Source organism: Astatotilapia calliptera, chromosome 10 (genome assembly GCF_964374335.1).
Source record: "Astatotilapia calliptera chromosome 10, fAstCal68.1, whole genome shotgun sequence".
NCBI lineage: Eukaryota > Metazoa > Chordata > Actinopteri > Cichliformes > Cichlidae > Astatotilapia > Astatotilapia calliptera.
This window is the reverse complement of record NC_137431.1, coordinates 26,319,351-26,339,145: the sequence shown is the minus strand read 5'-3', so window position 1 is coordinate 26,339,145 and position 19,795 is coordinate 26,319,351. Positions and strand designations below refer to the sequence as shown.

At 38.0% G+C, this 19,795-nt stretch overlaps 1 protein-coding gene across 2 annotated transcripts; it reads right to left on the bottom strand.

The window, feature by feature from the left end:
• Positions 1-462: 462 nt before the first annotated feature.
• Positions 463-19,595, bottom strand: pou2f3 (POU class 2 homeobox 3). Of its 2 annotated transcripts, none has more exons than XM_026183236.2 (13): positions 19,440-19,595; positions 19,060-19,116; positions 13,887-13,915; positions 12,274-12,375; positions 11,048-11,153; positions 10,368-10,456; positions 7,807-8,013; positions 6,378-6,519; positions 5,244-5,377; positions 4,404-4,568; positions 4,082-4,124; positions 3,861-3,975; positions 463-2,539 (listed from the first exon to the last, which is right to left on the bottom strand). In XM_026183236.2, the coding sequence occupies exons 2-13, from the start codon at positions 19,106-19,108 to the stop codon at positions 2,497-2,499; spliced, it is 1,224 nt and encodes a 407-aa protein (XP_026039021.2). In that variant the 5' UTR covers positions 19,109-19,116; positions 19,440-19,595; the 3' UTR covers positions 463-2,496. The 2 variants fall into 2 exon arrangements, with proteins under 2 accessions (XP_026039021.2, XP_026039022.2); XM_026183237.2 differs by having other exon boundaries at positions 7,807-7,983.
• Positions 19,596-19,795: the final 200 nt, after the last annotated feature.

Below are 19,795 nucleotides of genomic sequence, written 5' to 3'. Positions count from 1 at the left end.
TGTGTTCAAGAAACTAGACATGTCATTTCTAAAGTATCCTTGAAAGTGTTTCTTTGGACACTGTCTACTTTTCACTTATCAGTTAATCTATCAACTTTTCACTGAAGCCTCATCAGAAATGGGCTCAGTGGCAACCTGTCTGATGGAAGGATGATTACAAATTTTAAACTTTTGGTTCAATTCTTCATCAGTGTGTGTGGAGGAGGTCGAGACACAGTGAGTGTGAAACATGGTGGAGGCTCTGCCATAGTGTTGGGCAACATCTTTGCCAGTGCTATTGGAGATCTTGTCAAAATTGATGGGATTATGAAATCAGATTTGGATCCCCCCACCATGTAATACCATATGGAAAACATTTGATTGGCAGCAACTTCATTTTTCAGCATGACAACGATCCTGAACACACTGCCAATGCTGGGTATGAAACACTGTCAGTCATGACAAAAATACCCCAACAACACAGAAGTTCAACCTCTTTTTATTGAAAGAAAGTAAATAAATGTTAATAAACATTCAGTATGAGGTAAATACAAACGATTCTCTGAGACTCAGAGGATCACACGTCACTGTTTCCATTTTCACCTTTACAGTGGTAGCTTCAGTTACATCAGTAAAAACATGACTCTGCTGTAACGTTACATAACATACAGTAAATATAGTGGCTGTTTTCATTTTATGGCTGAAGTTGGAGTTTGGTCCCACTGCAAAACTTTAACCCCGGACAAAAAATATACAATGGACACTCAAAACAGAAACTGCAGAGAGGCAAACACAAGTGAACTGAGGACAGAGCAAGCTACGAGCTACAAAATAAAGAGAAACTCTGTCAACACTTGCTTAAGTGCTCCACTTCCAAACTAAAAACAAAACAAAAAAAAAGGTCTGGTGATATTTTATATTTTACAACTGTCAACAAACTGTCAACAAATCCCACAAAGACCACAAAAACCAGCAATAAGCATTGTGTGTACTTCCTGTGATGTGATTCATGTCAGAGGGCGCATTGCAGGCAGTTTTGCTACTTTGATGTGATTTGTTAGAGTTATTTTCTTTAACTTGACGATAACAGGAAATGACAGGTTAGCTAAACACAGAAAGTGACAAGAAAGTGTCAGTATGAAACACTTACAGGTCGTAACCAAGTTCAAACATTCAGACTGCAGCTGTTAAAGTAGTGTGTTATGCATAGACGACATTTAAAACTGGGTATGTGCTTAATGCAGAGATCAGCCAGCTCTAAGCAGATCTGATTGGGCACGTAGTCCCCGCTGTTGCCTCCACAATGAATACAAAACACAGTGTGGAGGCAAAACACAATGATGGTGTTTCTCAGCCATTAGCTGAGTATCTTTTTAATATAGCCCTAAACCAACAGAGTTTAGCAGCTGAGAAACTCCCGCACTGTGCTCTGCAATGACCTGCAGAACAGTCAAAGCTGCAAAGTTATGCAAAAGAAGCAGGCATTCTCGAGAAGAGCTATAGGACACAATGGAGAGCAGTGTGATCCAGACACTCGTTATTCTAACTAATCTGTTTGTAAAAGAGCCTTTTACGTATGAATTATGATACAAAGGAGATTTGTTTATTTCTCTGGAAAACTTGAGTGTTAAATGGCACAAAAAATCCCCATCAGTTATTATTTCAGGATGTAGGTAATGTAACTGCTAGGATTCACTGAGTTGCCCGCAAAGGGTCTAAACGGTTTGAAGAAACCTCCACATCTGCCATAAAACTCAATATCCATAAAAGTGTCTAACACATATGTGATTTGTTAACGAACCGTGCAAATAGCCCATTCAGAGCTTTGATAAGAGCCAGATGGCACGATGAAATTCAAATTATGGTTCAAAGTTTCATCTGTAATGAGCTTGACACAGGGCATGGCATTTCTGTTTGTTTTAATACGTGTTTTTTAACTGAAATAAAGTCGTTTCATGTGACATGTCCAGATCTTATTCAGGTACAGCGAGAGTACAGTGTTGAATAAAAGTAGTAAGTTGCAGCACTAACAAACATACATGAAACCTGTAAAATCCCTAAAAACACCCTGAAATCAACACTAAATACAATATAAACATTAAAAAAACAACAGATGAGAGGAGAAAGATGGCATTATAAACAGGCTGATGCGCAATATAAATTATTTTAAGTGGTGGCAGTTACAGGCTCAGACAGGACGTTTCCCTCCATTGTTTAGGATATTTGTGTGTGTGTGATTTGTGTGTGTGTTCTTCATATTTGCAACTGAATAAAGAGTCACTTGAACACAAATCAAACAGCTGAAGGCTGTTGGGACTTGCATGAGCAATGAAGTGAGTGTTGACAGAAGAGTGGTGGCACGCAGTCCTCTGCTTGTGCTGCTCCCGCTTCTTTGTCTCATGTGTCCGTGTGAGCTTTCACCTGTAGCTGTAACCATGTGTGTTACGGGACAATGAGCGACTCCATGCATCCTTCTAGAAGAAAACTACCTTCAAAAACTTCATGTCATACAGTTTTTCAATGGTGATATGTGGGATGGTTCCATGTGCGGTACCATGACCTGAAAGACCAGAGGGAAGATCGCAAGCTCTTAGGCAAATGTCTTTAAAAAGTACAGGAAACAATTCTGATAAATTTTTAAAAAAAAGGTCCACAGTTTTATTTTTAATATTGGCATTTAAATCTGTATATGTAAAAAAGAGCAGAACTAATGAAAGAAAGCCATGCTATTCTAAATATACATATGTTGTCCTTCATTTTTGGACCTATTTTTAAACCTGAACTCATCTTAATAGCTCATCAGTCAAGGGGAAAACCTACAAGCGCAGTGTTTTTCCACATAGATATATAGATACAGAAAATCAAGCTCCACAAGCAAATCATCTGAAGAATAAACTGAATAAATTAATACACAAACAAGGAAACTGTCATGGTCTCCGACTCTTCCTTGTGAGTTATTTGTTTTGAGTTTTGTATTTCACTTATTACAGTGTTTCCTGGTTTGTTCCTTTACATTTATATTCTGAGGTTTTGCTTTTCATCATGACTTCAGTTTGGCTTGTGTTTTATTCCTTGAATCTCAGTGTCTTGTTTTAGATTTTACTTCCCTTGTCTTGTTTTCTCAATTAGGTTCAGCTGTCATGTGTGTATCCACTCCCCTTCACCTCGTGTGTGTTTATAACTTCAGTGTTCCTATTTCCCTTTGTTGCGTCCTCTCTCTCGGCTGTCTGCTCTGCCATTGTTTCTTTTTATTTTTGTAAGACTTCAGCATTAAAGCAGTTCTTCAGTTTATGTTCCATCCCCGAATCTTTCATGGTGTGTCCATATCCTGCCTGGCACACAGCCGATTTATGAGGAAATACTTCCTAGGCTTGCGTAATAATCAGAGTTTTGACAATACGTCTGTGTGTGTTGCAAAAGAGTGCTGAAAAGTCTTAAACAAAAACAACAATGCCACTTTTTCATATCTGTTAAACTCCTGCACATAATCCATCTCAAATACCCTTTTTGTCTGAGCTAACTGCTTATTGGCTTTAGTTTTATTTTTATTGGAAGTGGCATCACTCTCCTCATTTAACTTGTGCCAATAAAATTACAAACTGCTCATTTAAATTTCAAATGACAGACGTTATTTAAGTGCTGACGGATTGGATATCTAAGCAAATTAATTATTTTTTCAGTTTCTGAGGAAAAGTTAAACAAACAGTTTCCATTGTTTTTGGAGTAGATGTGAAGCAGCCAGTTATTGATAACGGCTTGTGAAACACTCTCTCCATGGTAACAACGTCCTGAACTGACATCCTAAAACTAATATTGATGCTGGAGTGAAGGAAAAAATATCTTTTACAGAAAAACGGGATGTCTGTGTGACTCTTTCTTACCCTGACGTGCTGTAGGAAGCTGCACTGACTGGAGAGGTTAGAGAGGTGGAGGCTGCAGACAGACCGTTGGGAGATGCCTCACGGCTCATACTATTTGGGGATGAACTTGAAGAAACTGTAAAAACAAGGTTAAAATATTATTTAACATGTACGCATATACAGATGATTACTGTATACACATGACAGTGAAAGGCACATTATTGAAGCTGGATGGGACTTGCCTCCACCTGAAGCCAGAGGGCTGTAGGACCTGGATGCAGAGGCCTGAAACAATAAAATGGATGTTAGGATGGTTAAACATACTGGCATTACAAAGAGCAGGTTATAGGTAACCCTCTAATATATCTACCAATCCTCTTGGGAGGCGTTTAAAGTGCTTGGCTCAAAGAAAAGTCCAACTTAAGACCTGTTTACTTTGCGTGGCTAACAACTTACACACTATACTTGGACTTTTATAATTGAAGATAATTAAACATTTCCTCTCTGCAGACATAAGAGTGCTCTGCCACCTAAGTCAAAGAAAGCATATATCAGGTGGCTAACCATCCTGGAGTTGTAGGTGTGAGACTTGACAGGTAGAGTTGATGTCGGGCAGTAGATCCTCTTCTCCTTCTGGCGACGGTTACAGAACCAAACTCGAACCACCTCCTTCTCCATGGACAGCTGCTCTGAGATCAGGGTTATCTCCTCAGAGTTGGGCTTAGGGTTCTGAAATTCAAAAATATGCACGATTTTGACCTTGTAATTTTGCACAGGAGGTGCATAACGTTGATATCTGCCTGACAAACAATGAGTGTCCAAGGTTATTGAATGAGCACCGTATTAAGCAATGATAAAAGAAAATTACTTGGTCGTCACTAAAAAGATTCTAAAACTCAATCAAATTAAAATTAAATTGTAAATAAAAATCAAATATAAAAGCAGATGACAGTTAGGTCCACACGGGGGATGTTCTTGACTGAGAGGCCCATCTCAAAACTGCAGCCAATGGTAGTTGGACATTTGCATAAACTAGAACGCCTGCACGGCAGCAGAGGGAACAAAGAGTGGAGGCTGAAGGCCAACTGTCAGGACTATCCTATTAATTTCTTTGTGTTCATGGATTCAGCCAGCTCATGTCTACAGTCATCCACCATCTTAACATTCCCGATGTACCTCTTTTCTTACCTTCCCTCCCACAATACAAGTCCTCTAACAGAGGAGAGCTTATAACAATGTTGTTTGTTTGCATCATACTGTGTTTTACTAACCCAAGTTTTAGATATCTCCTTCTACAGGACAGATTTTTCCAGGTTTTATTCATTAACGTGTAACGCTTATTCAGTTATAAAGGATTTCACCATGCTCACCATGAAAACAAGACAAGTAATGAATGAGTCTTACATCCAGGAAACGTTTCTCCAGAGTCATTTTGATGTTGGTTTCAATGCTCGTCCTCTTTTTCCGTTTGCGCCCGTAGCCCTCCATCAGGGCCGGCAGAGAGCTGGAATTGCTCATCGAGTCAGAAGGTGAGTTCTCTGATGTAAAAAATGAGATTCTTAGATTTTATAACATATTTTGTGTCCCAGTGTTAGTATTTTACATATTCAACATTTCTGAGAAGATGATATCTGATGGGTTTAGCTGTAGCAGACATTTTTGTAAATCCACGGGTGTGATTAACAACATCAGTCATATCTGCATTCCTTAGTGTTAAATCCAGACTTCTTATGTCTGCATGTTAGCTCATGTAATGACTGATCAGGCGTTTCATATTTTATTAGGGCCAATTCAGGTATAAATAGCAAAAATAAAATAGTGCTTCACCCTGTAAAGCCTGGACTGCGAAATGATAGCCAGAAAATTGAATATTTATTGAATCTTCTGATAATTAAAAAAAAACAAAAACATTAATTTGCTTACATGAGTTTAATTTGCCACATTTGCTCCATGCAGCATCCTGCATTTTTTACAATTTATTTATTGCTCAAAAATAAACTGCTCAATTTATTTAGATTTAGAAAACACACATTTTAGAAATCTAACTAAAATGTGTTAAAAACTAAAAATTATATTGCTATTTATACAGGCAAAAAACTCACGTTACATGTTACTCACACCCAAATTTGAGGATGTCACTAAGAAGTCACGAATTAATCAAGCATAACATTCAACCACTAAAACTAATGATTCTATTCACGAAGGAAGAAGGTAAATAAGTGTAGTTTAGCATCTTAATAAAAATAAAAATAGAATTGTGATTTACTATTTTTCTGTTTTTTAAAACAGTAGATTCATGAATCAAAGCAATAATTATATTTTAGCATTACAAATATCGTCTTGATTAAAAAGCTTGCACGTACGGGTGGATTAACAGTTATAATTAACAGTTAAACATTGTTTTACTGTGCAGATTTTCAGATCCTGATTTTCTGTGATCAGCAGTGGCTGTACTATATGAACTTGTTGTGATGAGGAAGAATAGTTTGTTACAATTTTAATGGTAGTATAGGAAACATAATAAGAGTTGCTGCGTACCGGCATCGCTCAGCCATTTCTCCAGCAGAGGTTTGAGTTTGCACATGTTTTTGAAGCTCAGGTTCAGGGCCTCAAATCGAGAGATTGTGGTCTGGCTGAAGTCATTCCCGTAGAGTTTTCCCATTGCAAGGCCAACATCTCCCTGTGAGTACAAACACAACAGAACACAAAACATTGATGGATCTCTCATGCAAAAGCAATTCAATCAGCAAATCGTGGTTTTTAAGCCATGAGACCACCGTTTGTGTTTGATTTCAACCTACAATTGGTTTTGCTTATTTTTTCCCCAACTTCCATCTTTTTTGACTTTCATGGGAACTTGCTAGATAGCTTTAGTTACTACTAATTACAACTGTTTACATTTAGGGATCAACCAAGGCCTGCAATGCAGAAACGATCCCTTTGCCAAACCAGCTGTCCTTTGCTAAATAAGTTTCATCACTATTCAGATACAACTTCTTAGTTGGACTTATGCACTATGAACTTCGTCATTGAATTTTTGTACTAAAAACTACTTGGTTAGGTTTAGAAACTGTGAAAAATGGTCATTACATTTGGATCTGTAGCTTTTTTCTTTAAAGTTCTTTAAACTGTCTTTTATAAGGCTATAAAATCAATTAATGAGATTTAACAGGTAACACTAGGCTATAAAGAGGCATTGGCTGAATTATTAGTTGTAGCTTTTAAATAAAAAATAAATAAATAAAACTGTATAGGACTTGCAGGGGGTTATGCAAGACCTGGTGTACTGGCGAATTTGTAAATACTCTGTCAGAAACGATCCATCCGCCCCTCTATTTTCTCATGCAAGGTTTATGGAAATTCCCTTGAAGCAAACCAGCAATATTGAATAAACACTTAGTGGTGCCAGAGTCTTGTTTTACTCTTCTGGAACTGATTATCGTTTATCTACATGAACTTGAATCCCTCCCAAATGACTTGTGGTTATAAAATCATGAGGGTGGACATGTGGCCTTCTTTGCCCTCTTTTTTAACCTGCTTAACTGTGACCATATATGTTTTTATTATTATTATTATTATTATTATTATTAAGTATCCAAGCAAAAGCAGTAACAAATCTGTAAGATATAGGCTAATTACTTAAAGATAAAGGTGAAGCTAGATACAGTGTAAACCTAAATCATGGAATGATTGGTGGATTATGGGCTAGGATAGGCTCCAGCCTCCTAATTTCTAATTATAAGATTATGTAAACATGGTCTTAAAAAAAATCTGGACTCTGATGCATAAATTAAGCGTGGTCACCACAGGCCAAAACCTCACAACTACCATCTGGTTTTCATGAGCATGTTGCAACACCCAGAGTCTTGTGTAACTTTCTCTATATTTTTTGCAGCATAAAAAGAGAAAACAGTCAATGCACTGAGTGAATACAGTCTTTCAGGTCTTTTTATAGGGCCTGATTTACCTGAGTGAAACCCAGTTTGATCCGTCTTTGTTTGAATGCTTTAGCAAACTGCTCCAGATCCTCCAGCTCGTTAGGTTCCTCCTGTGGAGGCACCGACATGTGTTTGGGCATCTGCAGGTGGGACATGTCCATGTGGTTCTCCATGGAAGGTCCTGCCAGACCCGAGCGACCCATAGCCTGGATCAGAGAAACATCACAGAGGGAAATCTTCAGTTTCCAGGTGATGTAAGGTAAAAAAAAAAACAACACAAGTTTTTACTGTACTGAGACAAAAAACGACTGTTATGCATATGCAGGACAAAAGCTTCAACTTCAGCTTTTACTGTTTAGTTTCCTGGCAGGATCATAGATATCGCTTTCTGGGCTGAACAGTGAAGCCAGCTGAGGTGCCTTCAACTCACATTCTGTTTAATGGCCAGCAGGGGGCAACTTCTCTGGAGTTGCTATGAGTTTAATGGACTTTGGACTGTTGAGAAGTCTGTGGAAAAACAATCCTTTGCAACCCTCATTAAACACTTTCCTGATGACTTTCTGTGATTGGTAACTACTTCCAGGCCACGATAAATAAAACATGTTCATTTTGTAAAATATGATCATTCTAAGAGTCAGAAAGGAGGATTATCCTTTGTAGTAACTGTTCCCCCTTATTATATATCTAAACTTAATCAAACAACTGTCTTCTTTTGCTTTCTGAACCTCCATTTGGCAGTGTATCTTAGTGCATTATTAGTTTGCTCTGTTTTAGGTTAAGATGTGAAGCCCGTATACAAATTTCTGACTATTTAGAGTCTCCTCTCTACTGGAAATACTGGTCAAATTAAGGATGATTCCTTAGACAGAGTGTGCAAAATGCAGAACATTTGACTTGGCTTGCTGTGAATTCACTGACTCATTTTTCTCCCAATTTAAAAGCAACACTATCCCTGAAGATTATACAAGGTTAGGTAAAGACAACACAAAATAAGCTCAATAGTGAAATAATGTATTGTTCTAAAGAGCATACTGAATTCGATCATGGTGCTGTAAGAGGATGCCACCAGTGGAACAAGTCAGTTTGTGAAATTTCCTCCCACTTAGATATTCTGCGATAAACTGTAAGTGGCACTATTACAAAGTGGAAACGTTCAGAAGTCAGCCGTCAAGAGGCGACTACGTAAAGTTACAGAGCAGGGTCACTGGGTCACCAACGCTCTGCTGATTCAGTAACTGCAGAGCTCCGAACATCCTCTGGCATTAACATCAGCACAAAAACTGTGCGCCGGGAGCTTCATGGCATGAATCCTTAAAATGTCATCATGTTGTTTGATAGGTGGCTGGTCAAAACAATTGATCATATCACATGAAAGGTCTCCTTTTTACCTACATATTGATAAAAGGTTCATTTTCCAGCTGTGATTCCTTCTGCATCAATGTAAATGTCTAATATAGCCTTAATTTAACATATGCAAATCTAACTTAAGGTTGTGAAATAGAGAAACATCACCGGTGTTCACATTTGCTTTATGACAGCTTGGATCAAACATGTTTAGATGCTGGAGAAGTTTGTGATGCGCTGGCGCACGCAGGAGGAAATGGAAGATTTTCATAGATTGAAATGATTACTTTTCAATAAATATCTCAAGTAAAAAAAACAAAGAGTCATAAGTAGATGTTTTTTTTCCTTTGAAGCTTTGAAGACATAGCTTGAGCGTGGGTAGCGTGTGTTAAAGGAGAATACCATTGTTTTAATTTTTTAATTTATTATTTTTTCCACATTCCAGATACCTCGGAAACCGGATGTTGGAGGTGGGAGTGACGTAATTCCTGAGTTGTTCCAGTAGTAAAGTTATGTTATACTTTTATTTCTTGTGTTTTACTGTGACGCACTTTACGAATTTCATCTGTGAAAATGGCTATATAAATTAATTTGACATATTTAAACTCAGCTAAGTAAGCTGAAGCAATTTATGTAGCACTAGTAGTTTTTTTTATTGGTGCTTAAACACAATGCTGCCCCATGTTCATGTGCAGATCCTGGTCAGCACTCTTTATATGGTTTTTTTTTTTGCAAGTTACAAATATACAACAAAGGAAGGACAGATTACAAGTTTTGCAGTTTTATTATGTTTACATTCACCGCCACCATCTTGGACCATTAATGTGAGATTAGTGAGGCTGCTACAACTTTCCAAGTTGGGACTCCAAGTTGCAGATGAAAATTCTGACTTGGAACTTTGTTGGAAAATTCTATTTTTCGGACCTAACTTTGAAGGCATTGTAAAATTTTGCATGCCTTTAATCAACAGATCGACGTTACTAAACAATAAAAATCAGCTAAATCCGAGGAGGTGAGGTGGAAACATTTTTCAGATTTGATGATGTAAACTTTTTTTTTTAAAAATGTATTATGACTTCGATGTCTCCCAAACCTCAACAAAGTTGTCCGTTATCTAAAATTAGCCAAAGCTTAACCACAATTCATTTGTTTGTCAAATGTGCTTCCACAGAAATAAAGCAGTTTTACACCTGTAGTCTTATTGTCTGCCTCTGGTGCAGCACACTTGGAAGTGTTCTGGACTTACCTGTGGAGTCAGAGCCAGACCAGGCTGATGCTGAAGAAGACCAGTTGGGCTCTGGCTAGGAAGAGATAGCAGGTTCTGCTGCAGAAGGGCTGCAAAGAAAAACAGCACAGAATAATAATATTACTGTTTGTGACTGTGTGTTTATATTTAAATATTTGACATAGCCTAAGGTGTCCACATAAGGCCAAGTAGGTAAACTGTTCTTGGTTTCAGCCATCTGTTAGATTTTGGATAAGCTTACAAGTCAGCTAAAATGCACATGATGTTTGCTAGCAAACTTGATGCTTTTGCTGTTTTCGATCTTTTAAGCTGTAAGAGTATTTTGCTGTTGAACAATTTTAAAGAAAAAACAAGCCTATTTTTTTTTAAATGTTTGACTATTCCTTTAAGACATTTGTTTAACTTACTTTGCCTGGGTACGAAAGAAATTCTCCTGCAGGCTTGGTTTTATGCTTCTGTTTTTATACAAGCTTGATAGCAAGCTATAAAACAAGCTATAACACGTTAAGAGGTTGTTTTGTGGTAAGCTAACCAGCTGATGTGTAGATGTGGTGTGCAAAGTTGCTGTCTATTAAATGTCTGTTCTAATATGTAATGGTGCCTTTAACCCCTGAAAGGAAAGCACTGGTCTTAACTATTCCTAGAGCTGTGATCTGACTGGATGTTTTATGATACCTCACCTTGGTGACTGGAGGAACTCTGGGAGAGCAGGAAGGGGGAGGGAGATGGCAGGTGAGAAGGAGGCATCAGAACCAGCTGCTGCATGGGGTGGAGAGATGTGAGCTCCTGGAGCAGAAAGCACCACAAGAAAAATGAGTGAGAAGTGCAACTTGTGGGGATAGGTTAATTGGATAATCCAAATTGCCACTAGGTGTGAATGTGCGAGTGAATGTGAATGCGAATGGTTGTCTGTCCCTATGTGTTAGCCCTGCGACAGACTGGCGACCTGTCCAGGGTGTACCCTGCCTCTCGCCCTATGACAGCTGGGATAGGCTCCAGCGCCCTCCGCGACCCTGAAAAGGATAAGCGGAAGCGAATGGATGGATGGAAGTAAATTAATAAGTCAATTAACTTTAATTTACTTGTACTTTATATTTAAATTTTTGTTGCTGCTTTTTCCTGATGATTGTGTTAAAATAAAACACGAGATGAAGTAGTAAAAAAACTGCATTTGAGTTCTTATTTTATCACTTACCTTACAAAAAGCAAAAACACAATTTAAAGAATAATGCTAATTACCAAAGCAATAAAATGTGCTGAAGTACTTTGATAATGACTACAGATTTCTAAAATGCAAAATATTGGTCAAAAAGTTCACAAATTAAATTTTTTTTAAAAAAATTATACAAAATCGTTAAAATTATACATGCAAAAGTAGGAATTTGAAGTATTAAGACAAAAACATATTTTTCTGTCAGTTAATCACCTAAGAGCACAATGATTTTAGCATTTCTTAAAGTTTTCCTCCGCTCTAAGGTTTCTGTTAAAGCTGAAGATTTTTGTATTTATAGTAAAACTCTACACATCATTTAGAAACAGAGATTGCGTTACCATAATGGATACATAACTATGTAAGTACAATTCTCCTCTGTAGCTGGTTGAGATGGTACTAATCAATCAGTGTTGGGTTGTTTAATCTGTAATAGCACTTTGGTTTCATTAGTTTATAAATATCCAATATATGAAATAAAGGTAAAAGCAGAAAATAATGTTAGTTAACATGTTGTTTTCTAGGTAAGTAAAGTTCCTGCACTCTCAATACAGAACTGTTTCCAAATGAATGCATCTGCAATAACAATCAAATTAATATAAGAGTATGCCACTGATTCCCTGAGAGTTACTCTATAGTACGCCCTATAAGAAAATAAAATACACTCCCATTTTTAAATCTGAGTCTATATCTTACCCCAGTCAGCTGACCTCCGTGCACTGGAGAGCTCTGTGTCAGGTGGCATGTCTTTACGGTGGAGCCTGAATGAGGTGAGTCATGAATGTCCTCTGTTTTTATCTAAGACGTGGAAAACAAAGCCAAACAACACAATGAACTATTAACTTCTGATGAGGATATTAAAAACCGTTCCTCATACAGCTGTGTGAGACCCCTGTGGCACAGAGCCACCAGGCATGTGGAACCATGGGAGTGAACATAAGTGAATCTGACATCTAATCTCATTTTAACGGAATTTAAATTCTTTATTTAATTGTTTCTGGCCAACAAAAACACGTAAGTTGGGTTTGTGAATAATTTCAATCAAAAAGAAGCCTTGCTAGAAAAAGTTTAGCAACCACTGGTGTAGAGACAGACCACATAAACAGAAAACCTGTGAACCTTTGCCAAGACCAGTTTGGTAACTAAACACGATACAAAGAACGATAGACTCTCTCTGCCTGCTTTTGGGTAAGTCAGTATGCAAATATCCCCTCCCCCACACCCCCCACTAACTAACCCCTGAGAGCGATGGCACTTCCTGAAAGCTCGAGAACTGAAAGACCTGTTTTCCTCTACCAGAGAGAACATTTGGAGAAGTATCCAAACAGCCGCAGACTGTTTCAAAAGAGATTACAGTAATATTCACATTGGCGAGCAGGCAGATTTTCCTGAGGATGTTAACTGTCAAAAAGTTAGTCAGTTCAGCACCGTTCCCATGCCTGTAGGATATTTATTTTGCAAATGAGCCTTGTTATTTAGAGTGTCAAAGGTTACAGAAAGTTATACAGTTTTCCTATCATCAGCAAACTTGTTTAAGACCAAAACTGTCTATATCTATGTCTAAATCTACCATTTACTCATTTGAGTGACATTTGCTAAAAGAATAAGCAAAAGGGAAATTTTCAAATAACTAACAATCACCAATCATTTTTTATTTCTTCTGTCTACTCCTAAAGCTCAGGTCAGTCAGCTTTTGTTCCAAAAAGTGACGACAACAGTCTGGGAATCAGTAATGTGGGAAATTATTGACTTTTGGCTCTGTATCTTGGGTCTGTAAGTAGTGTTGCTTTTCCCAAACCACAGAGTTTGGGAACAAAGTCAATAACAGCACAGCAAATGTTATTTTTTCACCACTGAAGATATGTCCCAAAATGCTAAAAACCTACAATGTCAAGCTGGACTGTGGTGCTGCAGAGAGCAGCTGTTAATATGAAAATATTAGAAAATACTTAATCATCCAAAGCAGTATAGTAATAATAATAACAATATCATGATCCTGGAGATTGAGTTTAATCTTTGCTTCCTCTTGATGCTTGTTATCCACTCCCTGCTACTCTCAGTCAGACGTTACAGGCGCTCTTCAGTTATTTGTTTAGCATATGTATGTGTTGTTTGAGTAAATGTGTGCATGTCAATAATGTGAATCTGATCCATGTTTGTCCTTAAAAGGCACCAGTGAGCTTCACACACACATCGTAGTTTAAAGCCGTTACTGTATTTAAAGCAATACAAGTCATGCTGCTGATAACAGAGAGCTTGTTCGTGGAAATTTCAGCACAGGGAGTGATATCGTGAGCGCTCCTACTCACCTGACGACTGAAGTCGATTCCGTTTCGCTCTGAAAGTCAAAACAGAAAAAAATGAATAATTCAGACTTAATCAAACTTTGATTTGTGACAAACTTTTGTTGTAAATTAAAGTGAAATAATGCTGTTAAATAAAGGAGTTTCTGTGGCAGTCGTACTGCATGCAGCAAAAGCAGATTTAGAGTTAGGTTAAATGTATCGGTATGAGGCTGTAGGGTTAGCTTTTTATGATGCAACAACATGAGATATTTCAGGTTTTTATAAAGTGAGAATTTGCTGCTGAAGAAAATATCACTTTTGAGGTTTGACTTTCTTGACTTTAAGATGTTGAAGAAAAATGTCAGGACATTGTCTGCAGTTGCCCTTCCTCACGTGTGACACACAGCACGACGTGACATCCACTTCAGACCTGTTCCTGGGTAGAGCAGCAGGAAGGAACCGTGGCGCTCACTCACCTGCTGCACACTCACAGGACAACTGCTTGCTATGTTCTCACGCTGGTGAGAATATTAAAGACTGTTTAAAGTACACGCCGCTACCTCACACATTTATGTTCTCACAAGAAACTTTAGGGCTTCAGTGCAAGTGTGAAGACATCATAAGTCAGACAATACAACTTGAAAGAATCAGTTTGGTAGCATGTATGTACGCATTTAACTGTTTTTGTTGTATTTCTAAAGTTTTCTAAACTAAACAACCAACTTAATGATAATAAAATTGGCACCTTGTTAAATGATATTGAAAGAAAACTAATTTAGATTTTTTATTTTTAATCTTTTGCTTAATATTCATTATTTTATCCCATATTTAAATGGTTTAAATGGTGTTTAAGTATCTAGATGCCCCCTCTTCACACAGATGCTCAGAAGTCTGAAGTCTTTTCAAGAAAACTCACTTTTAAACGTATGTTAAATGGACAGAGAGCGATCTCACAGGGGAGGAGAGCACAGAGGTGTGCTGGATAAATTCACATCATTTGAATGTCAAATTTATCCCTCTGCACTGCGTGTGTGCGCGCACTGGGGAAAAGAGAGGCAGTGAGCTGCTGGAGACACACAATGCAAATACACCCATAACTCCTCACCACCATCACTATGTCACCTACTCCCAACCAGACCTCCTCCCCCATGGCACAGCCAGCTTCACAGCCTAGGTTCCAGTATGGAAATGACCAAGACATGCAAATCAGCTGTGAGCGCAGGAAGCCTGTGTCTACGCACACACATAGATACTCGATGTTTGCAAACCGTGCATTGACACAAAAAGTCACGCACACTAAAAGAAGAAAAAAAGTTTCATCTGTTACATCTGTTAGTCCTTAAACAATGAACAGAATCCAGCTAAGATATTACAAACTTCACAGGGAGCACATGGGACAAAATAAACTCTACTCATTTAAATATTTGATATATTATATATAGAGAGAGGTTTCCCACCTCTCCCTCCTTACATTCTTAACACTATGAATAATCTGCTGGTCCAGAAGCAGTGATGTGTTAGCTCATCTGAAAATACTTCTCTACCCTGGCTCTGGCCCAAATGAAGAGAAGGCTTTAAAAATAAGTGACATGTTCACAGTTTCATATTCTAAAACAGGCGCTGTTACTCAAACACAAGTACACAGTGCACCTTTTGGGGACTATTTTTATGCACAAATAGCACAAATCATGATGCTTTGGTGAGTATTTGTGGCAATATGTTGACAGAAACAAACTATTGTTGTATTTTAAATATCTGACAGTTAATGAATGTGTTCATTGTTGATTTTTGGTCTTTCAGATAAGAAAAGCATACATATTTGAGTATCATCAGCTGTTGCCTAACTCTCCAAATGACCTAAAAATCTGCTTATAGTCACAAGTTCACATGTGAAGCATGGACAAAGTGTTCTAACAATAATCAGTCACTCTGATTTTCCCTGTTTTCCTATCAGCAAACTAATTTGCTCCACCTGCACTGTCTCCATAATGAAGCCCTGTAAAATCATGGCATCAAAAAAGCCTAAATATGGAGCTCTGGTCAGCAAATTGCAGGGAAGGAGTTATGATAGCATTGGGCATAAACAGGAAAGACAAGTTATAATTATTAGTTACCAAACAGTTGGAAAGGACAGCAATTAAATAAACCTTTTCCTGCTCCTTTTTGAACATGTTAACTTATTTGAGAGATATAGTTAATGAGATATAGTTAGGTCCATATATGTTTGGATACACCCACACGATTATTTTACCTTTTTAGCAAAGCACATTTTGAATGTTTTGGATATATGTTGATTGTACTTTCATCTGTCCAATAGTGCTGTTTCAGAGATGCTCTGGCATTTTAGATTCGTTGTGTCACTGGATGGAAGTTCTGACAGTTTTTCTTCACAGTGGAAAGGATCCTGTGATCATCCATTACTTCTGTGGCTTGTGCTTCAAGGCCTTTTAATGATGCACATGTGCCTTATTTTTTCTTTTTTTCTTTTGCAGTCCAAATATACCTTTTTTTTTTTTTTAGAACTGCTTTGACAAGTGTGGCTTCACATTGGCCCACATGCAATACACCTTTACCTACTTAATTAAAAAACTTAATTTAAAAAATGTTTTTAAATTGAAACTAAATAAATTTAAAAACAAATAATCACACTCCATGCCCATGAAAAAACCCTTTACAATTATAGACCAAAGAGCATAAGATCATATTATTTATATTCCTGTGACTTATATACATTTTTGTAAACACAATTCCCCCTCCTGGCACACCTGGTCAAATATTCGTCAAGCTTCAGTGTTTTTCACCTTGCCCTGCCCCTTTGCTCCTCACCCAAGCTCCATGTAAACTCCATGTAAAAGCTGGCTCTTGTAGCGTTTTTGCTTTTCTGTTTTCATTTTCCTTAGAATTTCTTCAACTCTCTTCTTATGGTTTTCGTGGCTCCTCTCTTTATTAATCTTATCTAGTTACCAAATAGTCCTTCAACAAGTCTGAGTCCTGTGTTTCCCATGAGCCTGTTTCTCTGCATAGAACAACTGCAGTTTAAATGAAACTGGCTAAAACACAAGTGTTAAATGTTGCTGCTATGTACAGAATTTTTTAACTAACAATAAATTAGCATTAAAAAAATGCCTGGCACACTGTGTTTCATAGTCTAGAATGTTATTGCAAGATATAGATTATGTACAGTAGTTGTCCTTTTAAAGTTAAAGATGCTGAAAAAATTGTTAAAGTCAATACTTTATCAGATATTTGCAGGAAAACTATATTTGCTTGCTGCTTTTCAGTGAAACTGGGTGACATTTAAGGTTAAAAACGAGCAGCATTTCAGACATCTGGAAGACTTTGTTTTAAAGAAAGATAAACAAAGGAAAATGGCAATAATGTTCACTCCTTACTGGAACTGTGTCAGTGAGGAGTGTGGTTGTAAAACTGCATCCTCCCACTGATTCCTCTCTCTGATCCTGCAAGTCTGTGAGGCACCCAGTTTAAATGAAGTGAGCATGGGCTTAATTAAATTGGAAAAGTGGGGGGAAAAACACCAATGTTTTATTTCCTGTTTAATAGTACAAACATGAAAGAGGAGGTTATTGTCCTTTCACCGCAATCTTCTATTGTCTAATCACACTTGGATCTGATACAGGCAACAGCATTCGCTGTCACAGGCCTGCACTGAAAATAAAAGTCGCCTCTGAACATAAGGAATGCATCCAGCGTGAAGGTAAACATTATTTCTTAGCAACAGGTTTGCAGTAAGTGAGCAGGTGCAGGTGCAGATCCTCCTGAGATAAGAACACTTCATATTCTGCCTTTTTTGCTTTCTAGTTTATCTCAAAGCGAGCAGTTTTCACATACAGATGAACTTTTCTAGACATTGCCAGGCGAAGCTGTATACAAGAGCACACATTCCCATATCATGCTTTAAACAGTCTTTAACATCTCATCTCTCAAGTAGGAAGTCTGTTTGAAGTCCAGCTGTGTGAAAATTCATAGCATGCAAGAAGGTGCTGTATATGATGCCTCTTGAAAGCTGTACTCAAACTTGTGTTCCCGCGCCTAATGTAAATAGAGCATTTCCATCCAATAGTCCAAACATGTCTGTGGTGGATTCTGCCCTTTAAGAAAGGGCAACTTTGTCCCATCCTGATTCTCCTGACTATGAAGTTCACATAGGAAAAAAAAGAAAATCTAGTTGTATCTCTGTTAGCGTGCAGATACTTTTGATTTGTTTAGGTTTGTCTCTGAGATTGCTATCTGCACTCCACCTCAATGGGGCTTCTGTTTGCCCACAACACTGAAAACAATGTCAAAACCGTCAACAGCAATTTATTTCCAGAGAAAATGTCCCCATTTTTGTGTTTGTTGGGAAGAAGCACCTCTTAAAACACTCAGTTTCTGAGCGCTTGAGTGGAGGCTAAAATCCACTCGAAACATCCAGACAAATAGAAATATCTGCAGATACACCAATGTGTAGTCACTAATTTGGTGACTCATCCATTTAAAATAGATCATCACATGACTAATGAAATGATTAGCTGCATCAAAATATCTTCTGTGGGGAAAACAAACGCAGCTGTGCACCTGACCATATGTTGGCAAAAGTACAGACATTTGTCACTTCCACGAAACTGAGCTGTTCACTTCTCTCGCACAGCTATTGTCTGAGTAAAAGTTCCACATTTTCTGCTGCTGCTGGTTCCTGGTTTTGTTTCGTGGCTGCTTGGCATCCTCAGCCTCTGGGCATCCTCAAGCGAAACCAACTGTCACATTTTCCCCACACAAATACACCTTTTCCAGACAGGTGCATGTTGCTTTTATAATGTTTTACATGCATCGCATGAGGCATGAATGACATTTTTTTTGTTTTAAAAGCAGAAAACATTTCTGCACCGCATATTATTGAATACGATGAAACATAGACCCATCTATGTTTTCAATCTGGCCTTTTAATGTGTGACCTTAAAGTCACACATTAAAAGGCCAGATTAAAGATCCTCACCTTTTTATAAAAAGTACCTAAAATTTCAGAATATTTTCATTTAAAGAGATTTTAATAAGCTGTTGGTGCCATGTTAACATTAGATTAAATAAACCTGTAACTTTTCCACTATCTTTCCCCAAAGATAGCTGCAGTGGCCAAAACTACAGCTTTCTAGACTCCAAACTCCATCCGTGCACCATGAAGAAGGTAAAATATCCTTACCCGTCTGTTCACCTGGAGCCTCCGTGTGCTCTGCCGTGTCTGCGCTCATCTTAATATCTGTAATGATAAATATAGCTGATTTTCCTACAGGATTGTAACTTTACCAGGACAATGAAGCACTCAGGCCACCCAGGAAAATGATCTTGAGTTTATTCTAATGCGCCCTCCCCTCCACACCACCGCACAAACTTTACACACTCCTGTGTGATCCCTACTTGTAATATTCATAAGCAAGGCCGATAGCCCCATACAACACTCATCTCCATATGGCGTAACCACGCGGCACAGGAACGCTTCTTAAAACTCAACTCGTGCGTTTAAAATGAAATAAAGATATTAAAATGTCATTGATGAACAGAGGTGTTGGAGTAGTGACTCACCTTGAGTTAAAAGCCTGTGCCGCTCCAGTTGCTGTCTCCTCCACTCTCTAAGTATTCAAAAGGAAGCAAGTGAATGTTGGAATAAGAAGTTTTGTAATTCTTACTGCTGCTCATCAGGATTTTCCTAAGTGGGAAAGCATTCACCTCAGCAGTACACCCTGCTGATCACTCTGGCTGATTTGCATATGTCTCTGTGCGACCTATCCAGCTTCAGACACTTTGCATAAAACAACAATGGGCTTGCTTTAAATTTTAGAGCATGCGTGTGTGTGTGTGTGTGTGAGTGCATGTGTGTACCAAAACCTCATGTGGAGTTATCCTTGTATGTTTTGAATAACTAAGTGATATTTGTGTGA

Excerpts from the sequence above, each read along its gene's own strand:
- pou2f3 (XM_026183236.2), bottom strand. The coding sequence starts at position 19,108 with ATGAGCGCAGACACGGCAGAGCACACGGAGGCTCCAGGTGAACAGACG. Across the intron at positions 6,520-7,806 it reads TCAAACTGGGTTTCACTCAG|GGAGATGTTGGCCTTGCAAT; the intron begins GTAAATCAGGCC and ends TTGTACTCACAG. Across the intron at positions 3,976-4,081 it reads CCCTCTGGCTTCAGGTGGAG|TTTCTTCAAGTTCATCCCCA; the intron begins GCAAGTCCCATC and ends TTGTTTTTACAG.